The sequence below is a fragment of the Xiphophorus maculatus genome, chromosome 1 (genome assembly GCF_002775205.1).
Source record: "Xiphophorus maculatus strain JP 163 A chromosome 1, X_maculatus-5.0-male, whole genome shotgun sequence".
NCBI lineage: Eukaryota > Metazoa > Chordata > Actinopteri > Cyprinodontiformes > Poeciliidae > Xiphophorus > Xiphophorus maculatus.
In genome coordinates this window covers 23349805-23374093 of record NC_036443.1, presented here as the reverse complement: position 1 = coordinate 23374093, position 24289 = coordinate 23349805, and the positions used below count along the sequence as shown (strand labels likewise).

At 37.9% G+C, this 24289-nt stretch overlaps 2 protein-coding genes across 10 annotated transcripts in view; both read left to right on the top strand.

Moving 5' to 3' along the window:
- Positions 1-618: 618 nt before the first annotated feature.
- Positions 619-2419, top strand: LOC102227166 (O-acetyl-ADP-ribose deacetylase 1). The gene is made up of 5 exons (XM_005801724.2): positions 619-941; positions 1043-1208; positions 1336-1394; positions 1480-1592; positions 1719-2419. Exons 1-5 carry the CDS (start codon positions 792-794, stop codon positions 1861-1863), a joined length of 633 nt encoding a protein of 210 aa, XP_005801781.1. The 5' UTR covers positions 619-791; the 3' UTR covers positions 1864-2419.
- Positions 2420-6177: 3758 nt separating this feature from the next.
- Positions 6178-24289, top strand: part of LOC102227425 (synaptotagmin-2-like) — a 71644-nt gene continuing 53532 nt past the window's right edge. For 4 of the 9 annotated variants that reach the window (XM_005801728.2, XM_005801731.2, XM_005801725.2 and 1 more), the window contains exons 1-2: positions 6264-6377; positions 6474-6535. The gene's annotated coding sequence lies outside the window, so the exon portion shown is untranslated. The other 5 variants (XM_023336661.1, XM_023336992.1, XM_023337129.1 and 2 more) reach the window with 4 other exon arrangements.

Sequence of the window (24289 nt, the reverse complement as noted above, 5' to 3'; positions counted from 1 at the left end):
TGCTTTTTGGTAGAAGTATACGTCTTTCCATGGCGCTCTTCGGCTTCTAGCAGGTGGAAACTGAAAACTCAGAAGATGCTTCCAGGTATTGTTGCAGGTCCTTTGCAGTCAGTGGTAGAATTTTGACCACCTGCTACCCCAGGAAGATTTCTTCTTCTTTCTGCTGCATCCAGGTAGGCACTGTTGTGTTGCTTTAATTCTAAATTTGCAAACTATGCTGCATTTCTAACTTGTATGGGAAGTTACCTTGCTTATTCATATATCTAACATGCAATGAAACATTACCGGCAACATTCCAGGTATTCATCTCAAGCACCTGGTGCAACTAATTAAGTCTTTGATTAGTTGTGTGAGGTGTGCCTGATATTGGTGTGTAATGCTTATTACAATATTTGAACAATTAAAAATGTCCCAATAATCTTTATTTGCGGTTGGAGAACGGGGGATACTTTTAGGCGCAATTATATATTAGTATTACTCTTAATGGGCCCTCTCCAGTCACAAAATCCAAGGCTGAGATTGAAAGCATACTCCGCCTTCACGGCGGCGCCGCTTTCTGCGCTGGTATTTAAATGGTGGGAATCGTTTCACTTTTTCAAAATCTCGTTTTTCCTCTCGCGAGAGTCTAGATTCTGTTTCGTTTCTCCGCTTTGGTCCTGCTGTAGAGCTAAGTGTAAGCTAATTGTGTGTGTAGTTTTTAAACTCCGAACTGCTTTAAATGTTTTGCTACTTAAACGAGACACTTTAAGACTTGAAAAAAACTACCAAACTAGTCTTTCGGTCGGAAGCACATGCATATAGTCCTCCGTAGCGTTGCGTGTTTACTTAGGCAGAGGTGTTCACGGGTTTTACTAGTGAGTCCAGTCAGCAAACAGGCTCTAAACACAATGTTTTCAGAGTCTTCTAAAAGCCGAGCGCCATCATTCACTTATAAAATGCAGGTAATGATTAAAGTTGGACGATTTAGTAATCGTAAATGTGTCAGAGCACATTGTTTCAGTGACTGTTATTGTCTTGTTAAACGTCGCCCCCTCGTGGCTAGCTTTCAGAAGACAGCTGGACATTGAAGTATGTCACCGGCGACCTGTTTTCCTGCCCACGGGACGAATCCTTGGCCCACTGCATCAGTGAGGACATCCGCATGGGGGCAGGGATAGCAGAGATATTCAAGAAGAGGTTCGGCGAAGTGCCGACGTTAAAGGAGCAGAGTGAGTCACACTAGTTATTAAAAAGTCTTTGTTTGGGAAAGAATTTCAGGAGAAAAAGTTTTATCTTTGTTAAATTGGTACCTAATGTCTGGCAATGTGTTGTGTTTTTCTGTGTATGTCTGAATAGAGAAGGTGCCAGGGCAGTGTGCTGTCCTGACACATGATCAACGTTTCATCTATTATCTGGTAAACATACTGCGGTCAATTATTATAATGAAAGTTGTTTTATAATTCAGTCTTGTAACTGTGTCTTTCCTATTATGCGTCTCAGATCACAAAGAAAAAAGCCAGCCAGAAACCCACATATGACAACCTGAGAAAGAGTCTGGAAGACATGAAGTCTCATTGCTTACAGAATGGTGTCAGTAGGATATCAATACCTCGGTTTGTAGGAACTACTGCGGATAAATACTTTTCTTCTTTTTTTTTTTTAACTCAATAATTTCCCTTAATTCTTCTTCTTTAGTGGGAATGATTAAACGGCATGTTTGTCTCGTGTCTCCCCCTCAGAATTGGGTGTGGCCTGGACCGACTGCAGTGGTCAAAGGTGTCACAGATCCTGGAGCAGGTCTTTAAAGAGACGAATATCACCATAACAGTGTACAGTCTGCCCAAGAAAGAAGAGACCACAGTGATGAAGGAAAATATGCGATGATACATGGTTTTTACAATTATTATTGGCAGAGTTCACTGTATGCACTTTTCTCCATTATTCTCGCAGCATGAAGTCAGGAGTTTTTCTAGTGGAAAAGCAGTTATGTAATGATTATATAGCAAATAAAATGTATCTTCTAACAAATCAGTTTCACTGCAAAGGGCTCCTACAAAGAAATGACACAGAGCTCTTCAGCAGCTCTGGTAAAGGAAAACTCCAATCGGTAGTTTTCTGCTCTCTGATTACAGCAGGGCTCCCTCTTGTGTTAATTTAGGTTTTATCACCAAATCAATATTAAACAGATGTGTGTAACACACCACTGTACTGGCTTTAGAACACACACCTCCTGTAGGGCTTTTTTGAAAGCATTTTGATTTTTTAATATTTAGAATGCAGTTGATCTTAAAATAACTACAAGTCAGTTTCTCGGCTACAGCTACGCACAGCCATTGTTTCTGTTATTATTCTATATATCTTTTTTTTATCTATGATGCTTTTATAACCTGCTTTGTTCCCCAGCTGTTAAGAATAAACAATGGTTTACATTGTGAAAAAAGAGTGCTTTCTTCAATATGTTTTAAAATGTGGAAAATTAGTTATCTGAATACCCCACCAAACCCAAAATGCATCATTATTTTTTAAATTAAATTAGATCAAAGTATTTTGCTCAGCTATGAGTAATTCATATTTCCCTTTGATAAACGCATGAAGGTATGGCTTCAGTCCTTTTGCTCTAGCATAAACGGCTCAGTAGTGAAGCGCGTCATTAATGACCTTGCTGCAGTCAAAATATTTTTAATCTAACTGTATTGTAAAATAGTCACCCAGTTTGTAAGTAATGTGGATTTCTGTGCTTCAGAACACCCAGCAAAACCACAGGAATCTAATCATTTATGTTCTGATAGATCTTTTATTTTAGCAGATCTACAAGGTTGTTTTTTTTACGTTTGTGTTTTACTGACGTTATGAGAATTTATAGATCTCCAGTTGTATCCAATAATAGCAGTCCAACATCATTAAGCACATCAAGCTCTATTTTTGTAGAAGATGTATTTCTACATGGCAATTTATTTGCTACGATTTGTAATAGAGTGATGATGTGATGTATATTTTGCTGATTCTGAGTACTTAATTTAATGATTTTTTCATTGTAGAGTTCAATCAGTGAGGTCATTCATCTTGTGAACCAGCAGGTGGCCCTAATCTAAGAAAGAAGGCAGCTGGTTACATGCTGGTTACACAGGACTCCCCTGAAAATCTGGATGAAATTGGTCATTCCAGGTAAAAAGGTAATTGAAGGGGGGATAACTTATAAAGAAACACAGATATTCAGGAGATGTGAATGCTACAAATCAATGACATGATGCAATCTGCACATTTCACTTGGATAATGTAATTATTTTAACTGATTTGAATAATAAGCTTAACTTGATGCACTATATGAAGAGTAGAATCAATTGGAATGTTTATATGATTGAATTGAAATGACTTTTTTTGTAAATTGCCTTGATATGTGTTGTGAATTGGCAGTTTATAAATAAAGTGAATTGAATTAAAAAAGGTTACAATTTGTCAAACTGCCAGGAATGAAGAGAAATGATGCAATGTTTTATGGGCTGATGAAAGCTGCACAAGGGTCAAAATACTTAAAGAGGTCCTGTTGCCTCCTGCTGAAGAGGAAATATCATTAGAAATACATGCCATAACATGATAGCAAACCCCTATCATGGCCTGCTGACCAAGATACCAGTTGGCAGGCGGCTTCTTGGTTCCAAACCAAACAGATTTACATTATAGGGTGCCCAGTCCAATTCCTGGGTCTTATTTGGTAACATCCAAAATTATTTTTTTTTGGCAAAACTAAGAAATGCAAGGAAATTGTAGAATTTATTCCAATAACTTTTTCCAGATACCAGAGGATGTTGTCTGTGAACAGATAAAGTTCATCCTTTTGAAATAATATGAAGCTAATTCTCAGAAACCATGGTCTTAACTAAATAGTTAGTAAAGTTTATTTATGAAGTGATTTTCAAAGACAAAAATCACAAAATGCTGCACAAGGTACAGTACATCACACATATAGAAAATATAAAAACAAACAATCAAATCATGGCAAAAAGATTTAAAAAACAAGAGTTTTCAGGTTAATTTTAAAAATCTCCACAGGATCAGCAAACTGTTCCACAATTTTGGTTTACAGATTCACAGGAAAGCTAAATCTTCAAGAATTGTGTAGTTTCACAATAAATGTTTTTGTCAAAAAAAATGTAGGCATAACTGTATTTTACCTGCCTAACATTCCTTTTGGACCACTGTTTGTAGCTTGATACAAATTTGATCCTTTTTAGATCCCTTTAGATTCAGATCTTTGGGATAGAACATGGGATGTGATAGTGACAGATTGCAGCATCAGTGTTTGCAATAAGTTTTGCATCGTCTATGAATCAATGGCAGGGAACTGAGTCTACGTTGTGATTCTTTTGCCTCTGGCTGAAATGAGTCAAGCTAGGTGAAAAAAAGACAGCCTCCCTGCCAAGAACTGCTTTGAAGCTCATATTCCTCAGTTAAAAGTGCTGCAGAAGACTCTCAACATAATACATGACACCTAACATTTTCTGTACAACATAAAGAATAAACAAGAGAGCATATTCAGTTCAAAGCTTCTCCAGCTCTGCTGCAACAAGGAACAGGTCAGTCCTGCCCACTATAATAACTGTACATCTAGTGTCCCTCTATAATTTCTGACTTGTTATATCAATACTATGTTTCAGGAAAATACATAAAAGCAACATTATTTCACCTTGAAGGTAATATAAGTTTAGCTATATTCTGATATTAGTTGTGAATAATAATATGATGTCAGTTGGATTTACCCACATTTTCCACACTCTTCTGTTTATTTTTCCACTATTTTTGTGATTTTCTTATTCTTTTTTGTGATTCATCAGCTTTAGCCCAAAGTAAAGCAAGCTTATAACTATGTCTTTAAAATCTACCTTGCTCAATTACCAGGAGTCTAAATTGTTAAAGGAGTGTTGATTTCATCCACAAACAAGTTGGAAGTTATGCATATGTTCTCCTTCACAAGAAAGAATAGGCAAAGGCAGACTTTTATAAAAGATTATATGCTAAAAAAATATCTTTCACAATAAAAATGCACTACATGTCATGCATTTGAACCTTTAGTCCAAGTCATCAGATTTCCTTTTGCTATTCTCCCATCTGCCATGATGGTGTTGACTGAGCAATCTCATCAAATATAACTTGTGGTGTGCTCACTGTGGCCTGTGCAGATGGTTGAGGTATTGTATGGTCCATTATTGATCTGGTCGGGTATTGTGCTTAAGTGCAGCTGGGACACAATAGACCAGATGTGAGTGGTTTCAAAAAAAAAGAGGAGGAGGAAGAAATCTGACACCACAAATTCAATCTCACACATTTGCTGAGCAGGAAATCTTTCATTGCATCATGAAATAAAAGTGGACTGAAGAGACATTTTATTTTAGGGCACGCAGTTTAAGGTACCATCTGAGAACATGTACGGGTGTTGGTAATTATCAGGAACCTTAGCAGCGGCAGCAGAGAGGCGGTCTGAACCGCCAGACCTCCCATTCTCCTTTGGGACGCTTTCAATAATTCATAAGGTGAATGCATTATCCACAGTGAGCTCTGTGCACCCCCCCCCCCTCCTTAAAGTCAAAGACATCCTGGAAGGCTGTACTTCGGCATCACTGCAGCCATCCGTGGCTCTCCTCCTCCTTTTCCTCCTCTTCCTCCCTTCCCATCCCCCCATTCCTGCCTGGCTGTCAGACTCACACTGCAGCAGAGCCACCTAGCTGCGCTGCAGTGAGCGCAGAGAAATCTCGCTTTCATCTGACCTGCTGTCACACTGCTGCGACGGGCAGAACCAGCCAGTGCATCCAAACCCATCTCTCACCACACCTGAGACCCCTCCTTGTCTTTGTTCCCCTGCCTGCTTGTCCCGCTGCAGCATATTAATCTGCCTCAAATGCTCTTCCCCCTCCATCACCACTGTCACACACCCCGTCCTTTTTCTTCCTCCTCCTACTCCCACTTCCCTCTGTCCTCCATTCCCGTTGTAATCTTTGGTCGACGCGTAGGAAATTGCCGAGCTCAGCATTCTTCTCCACAGGCACTTAGGAAGAAGGAAAGGAAAAAAAGTAAAAAAAAAAAACAAAAAAAAACGGGATGAGTTGGGCGGGAGGGTTTCTGCTGCACCACATTACTGGCTCCCTTCCAATTAAAAAAGAGAGCTTATGTTACTGAAAAGCTGTGTACCCAATCAGGAGGCAGCGCAGGATAAAGATAGCTGGATAAAAGCGAGCGGGAGAGTGGGCAAGAGGACGAAAAAAAGGAAAAAAAAACTGCAGTGTGTGAGTGTGTGTAGTTTTCATCCCTCCCCCCCTGAGCAAATCTTCATCAAATTGTGGTACTTCAGTCTTGGGGTGCATTAGGATTGTGAGGGTTTATGTGGTGGAGTTGTCAGAGTAAAGGTGTGTGTTCTGGGCTCTGTCAGATTTGCATTTGGTCTGAAACTGGAAGTACGAGAAAGTAAGAAGAGACTCATTCTTTTTCTCTCTATCTCAAAGTGTCTCGGAGTCTGTGGAGAAAGGGAACATCTCATTGTCAGGGGGAACATCCTGCACAGAAGGTAAGCTGCTGCGTTTGCTTCTTAACCTGCAGTCTTTTCACTTTTTATGGGTCTGTAGAGAGAAACAAATGGCTTTTTTAAAAAAAATGTTGATCTTGGTCTTCAGTGATTAGTATTCTTTACAAAGTGAGACATTTCTACTTACCCTTTTATCTATATTTTTATTTGTTTTCATTGCAAAGACTTTAAGTGGAGTGAGCCAGTGAGGCATAGGGAAAGGGGAGGGAGAAGCTCAGTGCGGGACTCCCTGATGCTCCTGGGCAAGTTTTCTGTGCACACGGTTCTCTTGTGCTGCAGTATCCTGTTAAATCCCCTTGTGAAGCTGCCTCAACATCCAGCAACCCACATCCAGGCTGAGCTGCACAAGACAGCTTCCAGTTTTTGACAACATCAGCTTGGCTTGTCTTTTGTTTCGCATCCAGATCTTAAAATAAGCGAAGTTTCTCGATGACATTTTGGATTCAGTTGGCTAGGAGGCTGCTCTAGCCCCTGTTAGTTTGGTGATGCGTGATCTCATCGTGGCTTCTGATAGGGTACTAACAGGAAACAGTGAGCTGGCTCAGGATTTGGTTGAGTCTGGTGACTAGTTTCTGCTCAGTTTGTCCAGTTAAGGGGAGGTGCTGCAGTCAGAGCTTGAAGCAAAAGTAGGTTACTTCATTGATTATTCAGTGCTTGTTGTGTGTACCATAAAGAATGAAAGCAAAGCTACAAACATTGTAATATTAATAAACTTTCAGTCAGTAGTTGGAACATAAAATATATCTTATAAGGTAGCACAAAAAGGACTCGAATAACAGAAGTAAAATTGAAATTTTTTGGAAATTTACTTCAGTCTTTTCGTTAAAATCTACAGCTGTTGTTCTCCACCTCATTCTATTCTATTCTGACCTTCATTAACTGCAAATGGAGAGCTTGATGCTGTCCAGCAGTGGGCAGTGTGTTACCTCTGCCCATGCACAGTGGCCTGCTGCAGAGAAAGGAGCAAATAATAGACATGTGTTTTCCTGTAAGCACACTGCAAAGCCACATTAGAAGTAGTAAAAGGTACAGCATGTGCTAATAGTTGAATATATATATATTAACACTTATCCTGCTCTTCTTAGGCATCTGGTCTTAGTTGTACTGCAAGGCTGACCCAAATTTCTGATCCTTGTTGCAAGTTTTAAAACATTTAAATTATTCAAGATGGGAGAATGAAAGCAAATTCACTTCAGAACCATGGACAGCAGCTCCTCTTAATCGCTGTTTAAACCCGTTTAGTCGCATATCCAGAAGCATGTTTAATGTTGCAGAGCTTTGCATGTCTTTTTCTGTTTTAGACAGAAAAAAAGACACTTTTTATTATTAATGTCATTTTTTCATAATGCACCTCCAAAGAGAACCAGTTTTCTTTTTCAGAAACAGCCTTTCACTAATTCAGCTCAAAACCTGCTGTCCGTGTTGTACCTTCAATATCTCACTGTGCTCCATGTGGGAGTGCCTTCATCGTGGTTTTGTTCTTGCTTCTTTGTCGCTGCAAAGAAATGGTTATGAGGCAAAACAGCAGCCCAGCAGAAACAGTAACATTAAGTCCAAAGATGAGAACAAGAACTAAGAAAATTTGAGTCCCCAATACTGATTCAGCCAATATCTCTTTATGAAAAATATTAATCCTATATTAATCCTTCCAGACTAGAATTGGAGGGCTTTTGATTATCTCTATCATTTAACAGCCGAGAGGCAGGATTCAGGCTGGACAGTTCACCTGTCCATCACAGAAACACATAGATCAAACAACAGGATCTTAGGGTAATTGGAAGTGGGCATTGATACTTTCTGACTCTGAGAGGAAGCTGGAAATCTCATGGATAAACATGGAGAGAATACAAACTCCATTCAGAAAGTTCTGAACCACAGACCTTGTTGCTACAATTGTGTACTGTAGACCTATTCAATAAAGTAAAATATTTTTAAAGAGGTCATTTATTTCAGTAACTCAACTGTGAAACATCTTACATGGGTTATTTACACCTAGACAGACAATTATTTTTGCTAATTATGATGATTTACCAATTATAGCTAATGAAAAATGCTTTACTATTATTACGTAAGTAAAAGTAGTACGGTACAGTAAAACCAGTCCTGAAATTGCATTTAAAAACATATACAAATAATCATAACAGCAAATGTAATTAGGTACTACCCATTTCTGGTAAAAGTATTGTTGTTGTGAGCACAAACCAGGTTGTGCTTAGTATGTTGAGTTCACAGATTGAAAAATTATTACATTTTTGAGTGTCTGAGTCACCAGTCATAGCCGATTGTCAGTTTAACTGTCAAATTTCAGTCACGAGGGGCTTTTTCTCTGTAAAGCATATATATATATATATATATATATATATATATATATATATATATATATATATATATATATATTCACATTCACAGCCCGGGGTCTTTCTGCACAGAGTTAGCATGTTCTCCCTGTGTATGAGTAGTACTCCGACTTCCTCCCACAGTCCAACAGTCCAAAAATATGACTGTTAGGTTAATTGGTCTCTCTAAATTCTCCCTAGGTGTGAGTGTGTGTGTGCATGGTTGTTTGTCCTGTCTGTCTCTGTGTTGCCCTGCGACAGACTGGCGACCTGTCCAGGATGAACCCCGCCTCTTTCCCGGAATGTTAGCTGGAGATAGGCACCAGCACCTCTCCCGACCCCATTAGGGACAAGGGTGTTAGAAGATGGATGGATGGATGGATGGATATACTGAAATGTAGAAGGTGCTCAGAGACCTCAGTGATGTGTTACAGCTGTCATTAAAAAAATCATTTAAAACATGTAATGTCCTCAGATCATATAAGTCTGATACCAGCTGTGAAACAAAGCTTTGTTTTATGTCACGGTTGAGTTCAGTCTGGGTAGTGTCTCAGCAGGACTCTGCTTGCATATGGTGAAACTCGTCTAGCTAGTGATGATTAGAAACACAAGTTCTGTAATGGCAAATGGAATCGGGACCCCTCACTGTTACATGAATTAGCCAGTACCTGTCATTTCACATGAACATAAAGTACAAAGTGTGGACAAGATTGAAAATTTTTTCATAAGATAAATCGACCAGTTTTGAAGAGAAAGCGTATTAAGATGGAATTTACAAAAGTTTAATGATTCAATCTCTCAACAGCCAATTCAGTTAAGCCGTTAAATAGTCATTGTTTAGTTAAATGTGTGAATGATCAAATTATGCACTATAACTTTGTATTTGGGGGAAGAGAACAGCTGCAAGGCTCATCATTGCTCATCCTTTGAGCGTGACATCCTCTGTCCCAGCATGTGTAGTACGGCCATTCAGCGTGTCCCAGTAAATGATGGCCTGGGCAAAAACAGCAGAGCATCATCGGCTGTTACTACAGTTGGTAGCCATTCAAAAATTCTTGATCTGGTTAGAAGAAACGAACATCTTCCAATGATGTTGTTAAGGTGGTCAAAAAAATCCCAAACATTTACACCTTCATAAACAGAATGAGTAAAAATACATGGCACATGATAATAGAGGAATATGTTGGGATTTGCACATAAGGACACACCTGAAAAGACAGAGCCTTTAACATACTAAATTCAATGCATGGAAAGGGATAAACTTTAGTCATTTAGAGTAGATAATATCCTTTGAAAGTGCAAGTGTTTGGTGTGAAATTCATTTGTACTTAAGAAAATTACCCAGAAGATCTTTTAAACCCTCTTCATGGCTTAAAAGGTTACAGTTGATTGTTAAGTTTTATCTATAGTATAAGTTAAAAATTTAGCAATTAGTGAATTTTAGTAAAAGCACATTTTGTATGTGGGCTAACCTTCCTTGCTAAATGTCTTAGAATGTAGTTACTTTTAGTGACTATGGATAAAAAACTTTTAAGTAATTTGGATTTATACTAACAGATGGTATTGATGTTTTAATGTTTTCTGAACAGTTCGTTGTTGAAAATGAGAATTTGCTCTAACTGATCTTACTTGGTATTGTAACTTGACGTAAACCAAGTTTGTTCATGGCATATTTTAGCAGTTTAAAGTTCTTTACTTGACAAAAAGATCACACAATTAACAAACAAAAAAAGAAACATTACATTTCAATGGTATAAAAAAAGAGAAGTCATGAAAAGTTGTAATCCAGAACGGAATTAATCTATGTTCTCGTAATCATTAATCCAACCCACCTCTGAACAAATGGCTTTTTCATTTAAAGGAACTCAGTGTTTCAACAGTTTTGAGGTTTTCTTGAAGTTTGCTCCAGATGTAGTCCAGCTTGTGTTGTCTAAATGCTTTTGTTCAGCAGGTGAAGGAGAAATGGTTTGAGTTGATCAGAATATAAATGGAGAGATTACTGAGTGATACCTTAAGAAAACTTGTTGAGGGCTGCAAAAGACTTGAGGTCTTTCTTTGGGACAACAACCCTAAAACTCAGAGTTACAATATAATAGCTTAGATCAAATCATATTCATATATTACAATGCCATATTTAAAGTCCAAACCTAAATCTGTCTTGGAATCATATTGAAAATTGCAGTATATTGATGCTTTCTAGCAAATTTGACTGAGTCTGAGCTGCAAAGAAGAATGGCAACAATTCCAGATGAAGTGGCATTAGATGGAAATATTATCTAAACAAATTACATTGTTAATACTTCACTATTCAAAGCCCAACACTTTTCTAGCTCAATTGGGTTTGTTGAGACTTGAACTAACTCATCAAATAGATTATTTTGTACATTTCTGATTTTATTTCCCATTCACGCGTCAAGCCTCAAAAAATGACATAATCACATAATCACAAATGCTAAGCAGCCAATCAGAGATCTAACTCACTAAGAAAAATGCTGACGGAATCTGACAGAACCAATGATGTGTTACGCAACGAAGAAACCGAAGAGGCAGACTTTCATTGAGACTCCAGATGTTGCAGCCTACTGATGGCTTGGTGTACAAACACTTATAGGAGATTAAGGGTTGTGGTCCTAATCTTGCATTTTTCCAAGTTTGGTTAAGTGTGGACATTTAGCTTTTCTCCACCCTTTCAAAATAACTTGTTTTATAGATGCACATGTCAGAGGACATGCACAAAAGCATGGGGCAGTTTACATCAAGAATGCATTAAAGACATGGGCTGCAGTTTATCTACAGAGAATGGAGGAAAATAGACACCAGAAAAGGACAGTGCCCTGTAAAGGACGTGAAACGACGACGGAAGTCAAATTATTTAGGCATGAGCCAGAAAGGGCTACAGAGATTGAGAGACTGTCACAGGCAGAGCAGGGATGGAAGAGAGTGGGTGTGCATAGCAGAGCTATGAGCACTGCAGCACATTGCAGTGCCCAGCCCCCGCTGTGTTCTCTGCTCACCATCCGGCACCATGCGCTGAAAAGACCCCTGCAGCAGCAGAGCTGTACCGCACACAGGACTGCCTGCCGATGAACAGAAACATTACAAAAAGCCTCTCACCCTCCGTTGTGCAGTCTGGACATCAGTTGGTGGACAAGAGATCGGTGGAAACAGAGTTGAACGCAAGCAACCGATCGTCACCCGCAAAGTCATGTAAAAGAAGGAAGTAAGTCACATTGATGCTCCCCCTGGATTATTTAAATGAATTACACATTTACTTCCCTTAATGCCTGCTGAATGATCCCGTCTTCCCTGGCCACATTTTCCCAGATTAGGAACATCAGCCTTTCTGCTTGCATTTTTCCAGAGAGCAAGACCTTTGCAAACACTGGTGAGCAATTCTCTGTAAACCAAACAGAGAGGCAAGTACAAAGAAGTCCTAAATGACAGAAAAGAGCAACTTATAGCTTCCATCTGATTAGATCTCCAAGTTACTTTCAAGTTAGCAAGTGTAGTGTAGTGTACTTTATAGTACTATTATGAGCCTTTATTTAACCAGATAAAGAACCCACTGAGACCAAGGTCTCTTTTACAAGAGGTCAAAAGTATACACTTCAGAAACACAAATCACCTAGAATAAAACAGCAAATTTACAGGTAAAGTGCAATTTGCTATAAACAATAATTTTCATGCACCATTGCAGTCATGGACATTAAGATAAAGCGTAATAGCTGATAATAATAATATAAAGAACAATTCAATATTGTTTAAAAGGTACAATTGTTCCCTGTGACATCCTGACACTATTTTGTGAATTCCCTTTTGCCTTTTACGTAAGAAAGAACTAAAAGTTTTGAATGAGACAAGTTAAGACAAGTATAGTATAGTATAGTATAGTATAGTATAGTATAGTATAGTATAGTATAGTATAGTACAGTACAGTACAGTATGATATAGTATCATAAGCACTAATGCCTCACACCATGTGGTCTCACACTTAAGTTATATTAGATTAATTAAACAGCTTTTGGGCAGGCTAGTAATACCAGAACTAGCACAGGCACATGCATGTGAACACATGCAAGCAGATGTGAAATGAATCGACATCACGTGAGGAGCCCAAAGGAAACGAAGGAGAAGCTTCTTTCTGCATCCATTAGCAGTAGCTGTGCTTCCGCCCACTGCTTGCCTGGGGGGCTGCTTGGCCAAAGCGTGAGAGCTTCCCCCTCCTTTTGTGTTTGCATATTCTTCCATTTCCTCCGGTTTGCTGATACGGCTGATTCAGGTTTGCGGAGCGTGTACTCGCTCTGCTTCCTGTGACATGGTCTGATGGAGTGGCTGAATCAATTACACCTTAACAGACAGGTGTTAAGTGTGTTTACCTCGGCACTTAAGCCATGTTTGGTTTTGATTTGCAAATAAATCAGCAGTAGGCTTTCAAACTTATACTACACAAAAAATATATGCTTCCGGTGGATCACACTACAACTGGCACAACTTGTATTCTTGTAAAATAAATTAAATGTTCAAGGGAGATAAATTCTAAATAAAAAAAATTATTTTGTATTTAGTTTTGTAGATTGCAATAATTATTTTCATGAACTGCACATAAGAATGACCAAAATCCAGAAATATGAAGTAGAAATGCATGAAAATACAATGAAATAAATATAATGCAGCTGAGAATGCAACTTAAAGAGCGATGAGATCACATTATGAACACTGACCTTGGACATCAGTGTTTAACGTAATGACCACAAGATAAGTAATGATAACAAAGTCTCCAGCAAAAACAAAAATAGTTAATAAATTCAAAATTAAAATGTTGAATTTATCCAACAAAGAGAAGGTCTTCTAAAATGTTATCTAAAGCAGCAGCATTGAAACATTACAAACTAGCACCCTATGTTAGGATTTAAAAGCTCTCCATGGTGAGCCCACTTTGCCATAATTTACCACAGTGTCAAATATGAAACAGAGAAATTCTGCCATCATATTTTGTAATTTCTGCTCTCGTTCTGACCAACATTGTTACTTCAAATGTTCTTATTTTCATCCAGCATATCCCCCTTAATAAAGGTGTCACTAGAATAGCTGACTTTACATTTGTGAGCTATGTAATTGTGGAAGTCTCACTTTTTTCTTCACTCTAGATTTACTTGCATGAGTTTAACTACTGCAGAAATGTAGCCATCAAAATGGTTCTTCTGTCAAACCACTCAAACTCCATAAGTCCATCTATATTAATTCCCCCACATTCTATTGTTGGCCATAAAAAGCCAGTTCAAGCTGGTGCTACGTTTTTTATTTTATTCTTTTCAGAACGAAGGTGTGTGTTTGTGTGTGTGTAAATTTTATTTACCCTTTAAACTTTCAAAATATCACAGAGGAAGAAAAATTTGATCCAGCCAAGAACCAAATTTAACTATTAAAATAATATGTCTTACTAGTAGTAAGACATATTATTTTAATAAAATCAAATGTTGCTTTTTATTATGAAGAATAGAGAAAGAAAGTAAATACTAGTCTGTGGTCTGTGTGAGTTACAGAGACAGAGGGAGTGGGAGGAAGCTGGATAGTATTGTGGTGTGGGTGAGCTGCAGCAGGGACTCAGAGTGCTGCATTGAGCTGCATAATTAATGTTAAGAGGGTGGAGCTAAAGGCGGAGATAACTTGCTATGAAGACAGAGCTGCTACAACACCAAAAGAAGGAGAGTAGCTCTGTCATAAAATATGGAGCAGCGCTCCAGCAGCCAGGCAGAGATCAGTATGAACCTGAATTTCTGAAACAAAACAACAAAAGAGCTCAGACTTTTTCGGTCCGGTTCTATGCCCCCATCCCATCTGCTGCCCCAGCCCTCGAAGCCAATCTTTCTCCTCAGATCTGCTTACCTCAGCCAAATGTCTCAGTGTTGGCTGCGCTGCTCTGTTAATCATCCAATTTGTATCGAAGCTCCTTCCTATATGACACATCTTCTATATTTCCCATCTGATCTGTCTGAATTGGACCTCAGGGAGGGAGGGGGGGATGGAGTTATATTTAGTCAGCTTCTCAAAGATTCTCAGCATCAGTTTTCTTTAATGCTCATGTGTGTGCTTCTGTTTGATAAAGATGGAATGTGAGTTAGTGGGACTCACTTTCATGTCCACAAAGGTGCATATTGAATGCATTCAGGCATTAATGCAAATACTCATAATCCTCTGTGCTTCTGTCAGAGCTCACAAACTTGTTTAGCTTCCCTGTCTCCAAGGCCATGTTTCTTGTTTGCTGACCGCATCATTATCGCACTCCTCCGCTTGCACCTCTGTCACAGCACCTCACTGTCACAGAAGCTGCTCTGAGTTCTGAGCTCTGCAGCAGTGCTCCATGCCTCTTTCCTCATTGCATTACAGTAAACAAAGGATAAAGAATCTCAACTTGCGTAGCACTTTTCTAGTAATATTGACAACCGAAACCTGTTTTATTTTTTTTCCCTACCACAGCCACATTCATCCAGCTGCACTCACAAACAAATACACATTTACACACCAGTATGCAGATTGGCAAGCAACTTGGGTCACATAACCAGCTGGTGGATGACGCTTGAAATGAACTCGGCTTTAACTCTCTAATTGCAAGATGACTGCTCTTTCTAGTGAGCCATAGCTGCCTATGTCTTTGGAAGAGATGTTGCCTGTTTAAAAAACTTCAATGTCTTCTTTTTACCATGTTCTTTATGAAGCAATGTTGTTGTAGTGTAAGAAAAAATATTGTTAAAGTTTCTAAAAATACACATACAAACGCTCCCGAGTCAAAAACCTGTCCAATTTTTTTTGCCAATTCTTCTTTGCAAAACAGCTAAAACTCAGTGAGACCTGCTGGAAATCAACAGCAAACACCAATTTCTAAATTAAGTCTTACCAGCACTTCTGTTGATAAACATCCAAACAGATTGGTCACAACTAATAGTTCTGTAAATGGTTTCTCCCACCTGAGCTGTGGATCTCTGCAGCTCCTCCAGGGTTACCATGGACCTTGAGCTATGTCATTGTTTAATCTTCTCCTTGCCCAGTTTGTCATTGTACTTTGGCAGTCATAGTTGAAGTTCATAGGTTTGAAGCTGTGTCATATTCTTTCTGTTTTCAGATAGAGCGGTTTTCCCTATTGAAAGACCAAAACTATTCATTCATTCATAGAAAAACAAAACTTTGATGTTGGCATTTCTTCTCCCTTGAAATGCCTGATTTGGAGAGAAAATATATTTTTTTCTCTTTGCCTTTCTAGGGGCTTTTGCAGTGGCAGAGCAGTGTTACCATTTCTTACTGTTGCCAAGAGAAAATGTGCCCACCTGACATGTGGACCGCCGAGAGCAAAGCAAATATCAGAAGAAAACCTTTAGAAAAAAAAGTGTTTTTTCCTTCTTTGAGATAAACCAAAGCTTTGCACTTCGTTTGACAGTGTCATCCAGTAAAATCATCTGAAATCCATTTAACTGCAGGCAGCGTGGGTGAATTTTAAAATCTTATTGATTCAAGTGTGACCTATGGCTTTAAGTTTCTGCACAGTTCAGGTGTACAACAACTAGCTTTTCATTAGACAAACATATTAGCACTCAGAGAGAAATAAGATGAAAGGATCAACAGGCAAGAAAATGTTTTCAAAGTGAGAGTAGGTGTGTAGAATAAAAGACTTTGTTCTTGGAGATGTTTGAGGTGAGGGACATTGCAAAACGAATCACAGCTTTTCTTTGATAGGAAGACGATGGAAAGAGGTGGAGAAAAAAGGGTAAAAGGAAAAGACTTCAATTTTGCACAATTTGAAAAGTTTCACAGTTCAAAGTACATTGTGTTATCGGTCATTGGCACAACCTTGAATCAAAAGAAAAAGATTGGATAATCTGTTTTCAGTCTAATTCCATCAATAAAAGAACCCGTAACATCTGATATTAAATTTAGAATTCAACAAAGGTACGGTACTTGGAAAAAGTTGAACCTGTGGATTGCATCCAAGGCCAAAACAAAATCTGACCAAAGGCCCATCTCACATGTGACACCAAACGCCTGCATGATAGGCGGTTGCTTGACTTAGCAACCCCAGTCAAGCCCAGCCCCACTCGTAACAACCTGTGGATCTACGCCCATTTTATTTTAAGAAGATTAGCGTGTTTGGTCAGCTAGTTTGTACAGTGATTGCTGGAAAAGACGTGTTTTGATGTAGACTTGCATTCAGAAACTACTGTACTTGTTGCATTCTTTATGGTTGTGCAGGAGGCTTCTTCTGCTTCTGGGTCTGACTGAGGTGCAAAGATGTACGATTGTATAAATGCTCATCTGTTAGCTGCCATTTTCATGTGTACAGTACAAAGTGCAAGTGTAAACATAGAGTTGGAGGGTGTAGTCAGCAGCAGCTTATTTACATAAAAGTGACAGAGCCCTAAAACAGCTCATTCTGAAAGGAGCTCAAAATAGGCTAAATTAAGGAGGTGAAAGCTCGCTGAGAATGATTTTGTACAAAAAAATGAAATGTTTTGTAAAGCCCATAGACAGCATATTAGATCCCCATTTAGCTCAAGAGGACTAGGGTTGTGAACTAGGGCAATGATCTAAAGCACAGCAGCAAGTCAACCTCTGAATGTGTAAAAAATGAAAAGAAAAAAAAAACTAAAAGTAAAAGCTTTGGAGTAGCCTCATTAAACTGAGGTGTTGCAGCATAACCTAAAACAGATCATTTATGCTGGAAATCTCAAATGTGTCAGACTTGAAACAAAGAAAAGCGAATTCATCTACAGAAATGTAAAAGATTAATTGATGCTGGTAGTGGGTGGAACAGGTTTGTATTAGGTTTAGACTGGACCTTTCACACATGGTACAAAATATATTATTTTGATATGTTTACTGTGATTTACTCTGTTTGTAGTTTAGATGACGAGCTGTAAAATGGCACCATATACATAAACTGAACCAAATTGATTGAAATGGAGAAGGGTGGGGCAGTAAGGTAGGAAAAATATTAACAGTAAAATTACAACTACTCATTGATCACAAACTCATGATGTAAAAACATAACATCAGAAAAGTAAAAAACGTGTCTAACAAAGTATATTTAACAAAGAACATATCTGAATACATTTTGATTACTTAGTTCAATTTTACTATTTGTATCAGTTACACTTAAAATGTTGTATTTGAGGTTGTAGTCTTGGATTAAATCATCCCCACCCTGAAACCCAAATTGAAATGTTTAATTTAAACTTTAGACAAATAAATAGAACACTCAGATAAAATCCAGTCTTGCTACTGAAAAAAGCTTTTTCATGAAGCCAAAAGAAACAAAGGAAATTTTGAAAAAGAGGCAAACAAGACATGCAAGAACATAGAACATCAATGACCAGAATGTGTTGAGCGGTGACTCTGCAAACCTCAGTGATTTGGGAAAAGTCAAATATCTGGCCTTCACTGCAACAAACTTTTGATTTATTGTTCACCACAATTTAAGTTTTAAACTGCTCCTGTAGCACATTTCTACAACCTCTGTCTTTCACTTCTGCCGTTGTAGCCAAATTAGGAACATCCTGGTCCCAAGAGAGCCAGAAAGTATATAAAGCTCTATAAAAAAAGCCATTTGAATAGTATTTAAACACAGTCAGTGGAACTGAATGCTGAAAAATATACTGAGGATTTACATCGACACGTTTACTGTAAAATCATACAGAGATTAATATACATTTTATAATATATCACTAAGAATTTCCAATATACATGCATTGTAAAGGCACTAAGATGATGGGTCCTCCTTACTGGCCTGCCTGCAGTCCTTACCTGTCCCCACCAGAGCTACTGGGCTAATAAACTAAGGCTCTGTGAGTGACAGGTCTTTTAAGGTGCTTTATAAAGCTGAAGGTGTTGAGCCATCCTTTTAATTCATTCTCTTCTAAGGTTGTTCTTTAGCCACCAAGATTACAACTGCTCATCAGTATTCAGCAGATATGTCTCAAGTCACAGAGTTGACAGAATCAAATCAAAACAAAGCATTTATAATCTAGCTCCTAAATAGGGAAGCATATAGTTTGAATGCGATTTTCTCAGTGAGTAGGGGTGTGTGTGTGTGTGTGTGTGTGTGTTTCAGCTATATTGTGGAAATCTTGCAGATTTCATCTCTACCGATGAGATTATTGACTTGACAGCAAATTGGTTGGTGCTCCCAAGATCATGATGGAGGGTTGCAAAGTGTATTATATCCCATGATAAGCCTGGTAATAGTTGTGCCTTGCAAGAGGGACATGCCACTTGTTCTGTTATATTGATCAAAAATAAATAGCCTGATCATCCGTGAGCTTCTGGTGACCATCTTAGAACAAAGCTGTTGCAATCTATTGGGTTTATATGAATCATTTTCAACACAGAGTTTAACACATAAATAGTGATTTTGGATTCTCCTAAAGTTCTCAAACTGCATGTGTATTTTACAGACATATAGCTGTGGTAGTTGCCAAAAACTTGCATGAGTGGATGAATAATATCTGACAGCTAAGAAAGAAAACAAAGAAAAGAAGAAAATCCAGAAGCCTCCTCAGTGGCTTTGTATCCTGTTGTGTGCTGGGGGGAACCGTGTTCTAATTTAAACCTTCAGTGAGTCATTACCCTTCCAGTTTTTCTCCAAATCATGTTTTAATTAGTCAAGATATTCATATGTTTTACTGACCCTCTCTTTGGTTAGTTTGACATGTAGGATGTCTTGCCACACATTCAGCCAATTAAGCAGCGTTGATTAATATAAATCATCAGAGATTTACTATATCCATCCATCCATCCATCTTCTTCCGCTTATCCGAGGTCGGGTCGCGGGGGTAGCAGCTTCAGCAGCTTTACTATACTGATTTTAAAACTCAGCTCAATCAGATCACTTTCTGTATATCACCTGATAATTAGCAACATGTTTTTTCCTCAGGAAATGTATGTTGTTACTTGACAGGAGGTGAGCTGCTGAGTCTCTTTTGTTCATTGCAGCTCTGGAAGCGATGTGTCCCTTTGCACAGTCTGATGTCATGTAAACCTGAATGCTATAAAGAGCTTTTCAACGCAGTGCAGGGTATTGTTTATCTAGGACATGGCTGCTTTGTGGTCCCTGACTGGGAAGTGACTAAGAGACTCTGAAAGCAATCCTGATATTTAGATTTTTTTTAGAGACTCCTCATTGACACAGTGGATAAATATTTGGTTAACATTTGCAGCTTGTTCTTGTGATTCAGCAAGCTATTGTGGCCTATTTGTGGTTATTTTATCTGCCTACATAAAGAAAAGGGATAATGGAAATACTCTAGGAGGGGTCAAGGAACATAAATGGTCAAGATTAGTTTAATGTTATATTGAAAGTTTAAGTGGATGCTTAATCAAATCTGTATCAAATCTTTATTTTTTACTGACAGAAAGTACTGAGACACTTTAAAACACTTTGTTTTAATTTTTTTTTTACAGGTTCACTCTGCAAGTTGCCTGACACATGCAGAGTGTATGATTACATATTACAAAAACATTTAGCATTGCTGACTGTAGCCAGGGAATTCTTCACACAAACTGCAATTTGGGTTTATGTCAATGGCTTATCATAGTAAATATCATTGATTACACTGACAAACAGATACGGTTTTTCCTAGTTTACTTTCCAAACAAAGTAAAATGGCTAGAATGGAAATAGTATCTAATGGTTGTTTTAGAGATATTGTGACTTCAAGATGCAAACAAACACACAACACAAACACGAAACTTATTTCACTAGTATGAGATTAGACCCCTGAAATAATAGATGAATTTATTCTGAGAATTTTAACACATCTTTACAAGGCTTCTAGTTTAAGTGTGCTTTAATATTCATTTAACTATAGACTATCATCTCTCTTATGGATTTTTTTCAAGACAATTAAACATCAGAGTGAGAAATTGTGGAAACTGAACAACATCTTATCTTGGCTCCATGTCAGCTGGCAAACTTGCCCTGCTTCTGACTGGGTTTCCCCGCTGCCACGGCTCTATGACAGCTAAATGGACCTCTGGTGCCGAGCTGATTGTGCTGTTCTCAGACTGAAAGCACAAAAAAAATGTGAATTACAGAGTGGCTCATACAAACACTCCAACTGACATTTTCCTCCTTATCTAGTTTCTGGCACACTGCCGAAAAGCCTCAGGATCTTTTCATTAGAGCACTTTTTTTGCAGCCTCATCATTTTCATTTTACAGAATAAAGGAATTCAAATTAAAAAGTTAAGCTGAAGCAAAAGTCAACTGTGCATTATGTGTTCACCAGCTTCTACTGCAAGCTCAACTTTGAGTCTCTGTAGGATTTTACAGACATAAAGCTGTAGCTTTTAAAAGGTGGCAAACAGAACACCTTATTTTTGATAACCTTGTAATATTTCTAGAAAAGGTAATTTCAGAACTTAGTTTACTGATTCACTTGGTTATTTAAAGAAAAATAGCATTATTTTATGCTTTAAGAACCACAAAACTTACCCAATGGGTTTTTTAATGAAATTTTATGCTAAAATCACAAATCCAGCTATGGAGTACTGGACAATCTACACTATATTTCATTACATTTAACCTATTTTCTGTTTGCAGATATTAGAAATTAGGAATTTCTTTGACTCACTGCTGAAAAACACATATTTTCCTCAAGCAACACATTTACATGATCTGCATGAGACAAGATTTTACAATCAAGGTTCATTTTTAGTATTGTATGGACCCTTTCATCATTCCCTCCACACACAACAGGCACACACAGAATAAGACACAATGCATTTTCTTTGCCCTTTAGCCTATTCAATACTGATGGAAATTTGGTACGTGTCGACACTACAAACTAGTTCTTGTTGCTGAGCTATCTCAATGCGTTCCCAAATATAAAATCTGAACATATTTATGAGATTGCAATTATGAGATACTAAATATCTCATAATTTATGAGATTATGAGATATAAATTTATATCTATGTGCTGATATAAATTTATCATACTCAAAATTCCAGGGCTTATGTAGTTTTTTTAATAACCACTGTCCAGTGACAGAAGACACATCAAAGTAGTTACTAGTTTTAGGTGTTTTCACATCCTTTGCTTTTTTTCAGGATGTTTGAATAGAATAGAATAGAATAGAATTACTTTATTCATCCCAGCAGGGAAATTATTTCGCAGTTACAGCAGCATAGAGACAAGACACACAACAACCACCACTGAGTATCAATTGTAGACAAAATAAAAATAAAAATAAAATATAACATGCTGTTAATATAAAAGGCAGCTTAGAGCAGTCCTTGCAGAGATTCTAAAATGCAGATACAGTATGTATATGTAAATATATGTACAGCAAGTGTGCCACAGTGCAGTTGTGTAAAATTGGACTGATTAGTGCAGAACAATGATTTAGCTTTTATTGTACAGTGAGATGGCATGTGGCAGGAAGGATTTCCTGTATCTGTCATGTCATGATGTCAGGTGACATACTCCAGTATTGAAAAGCATTGTAGTGGTTGTCACACAACTTGGGGAATTACTATCACCTTGTGGCAGTAAGGTTAGCAGTGTGTTGCTACTAGGTGCTGGTGGAAGAAAGTGAGATATCTTTCAAAACAATATTGGCATCAAGTATTTCGATTTGTACACTCGAATAACCTTTTGAACACTCATAAATTAAAGAGCATCTCTCATATGAACAGGATAGATAAGTTACCATTTCCTCTTATATATTTTGCAGTTTTCCTTGAGAGATTTCAAACCAGAGGATTAAGCAGTACCCAGAGAAGGTTTCCATAAGGCCTGCTGATCAGAATAAAGGTACAGGACCTTATGTCAGTTTTTATTCGACACATCCTTATCCCAGAAGCATTATGACACAAACAAGCACTTAATTTACTGATTTATCAGAGATTTAGGGGTCATGCAAAGTTTTTGTGGAAAGTACTTTGAAACTGACAGAATGGAGAAAATGTAGCAGGAGTGACTCACACTGCGACACCAAAACATGTAACAACACGGTGCAAATAATGAGATGAGCCACAGTTTTGACAGGGTGAATGACAACGCATGATATTGAGTCTGACATGCCAAAATAACAGTTAATCAAGAACATAATGAGTACTGCAGTGGCTTCATTTTCTTTCATTTCAGTTTGGGAAATGGCTAACGTGCCAGAAAAACTAGTCATTGTGCCCTGACAACTGTGTTTTTGCTAATTTGTTTGTAAAAAGGTTTACCCAAAAACCCTTTGCATGAGTTAAAGATGTAATGACCTTTACCTTTCAGCAACATGGTTTGAAGATTATTTGGACTGATTCTATTGTACAGAAACGTAATTAATGTCTTGTTTATGTGTATATTCATGTTCAAAATTTGAATTAAGTATTCTAAGTGACTTGTAAAGCAAAACTTTGGTTATGAGAAGGAGAACTTTGTGTTATTGAAGTCTGAACATGGCACATCTTGCCATGAGTAAATTAAAAGGACAGTATTATGTATTCTCCATAATATATAATATTGTTCATAGTACCATTTTATAATACAATTAAGAATTTATGTTACTGTCAGTTGTTGGAAAAATGCTGCATATATCAAACACGACTGAAAAGAAATTTGACGTTGTGATTTAGCACATAGAAATTGGGCCTGTGTCTCTTTAAGAAGCTCCTATTCTACCGACACGCTGCCATCAGCACATTGTCACAACAATTTTTCTCATTAACCCATTTGAAACCGTTCTTAGAAGCATTGGACTGAGAAGTAGTTTGTATGAGAAGCTCAGCAGACAAGACAGGGTGAATGTCACCTTGCAGCAGTAATGTTAGCATTAGCCACAGCTGCTACTGTGGAGGAGCTGGGTGGGGATGGGGTGTTCTGTGAGGCGGACGCTTGGCTGGAGACTGCAGCTTCAAGGAGGAGCTTTGTGGAAATAGGTGGCGCTTGAGCAAACGTTTAGACACTCTCAAGTGGATGCCAGGAGAGATTCAAGGATTTATCAAACATGCATGAAAGAATCAAAAGCAACTCTTCAAGTATGTTTTCATGAGGGATTTGTTTAAATTAAAATGATAAAATGATGAAAGAGTGGATTTTGCATAACACCCCCATTTTAGATATCCAAAACACCTATGATGTTAAGGTATCTTAGAATAGACACTGTAGATTAATTGTTTCAGCCTTTCTCAATATCTAATGATGGGTTATGTTCAAGTGATTTCAGTCAAAGAAATGTTTCCACTTCTGTCCAACATTTCTATCCTGGTCAACATATCGAATTAAAAATAAAACATGACATTTAGGCAAAGGGCATATCTTCTTCACACAGTATTTTAATTGTAACCTTCTAATCAATCACTGAAAATAAAAATCAAAACCTTAGGACCAATTTTGCAGCATGCTCCTGTGCACACAGAAAC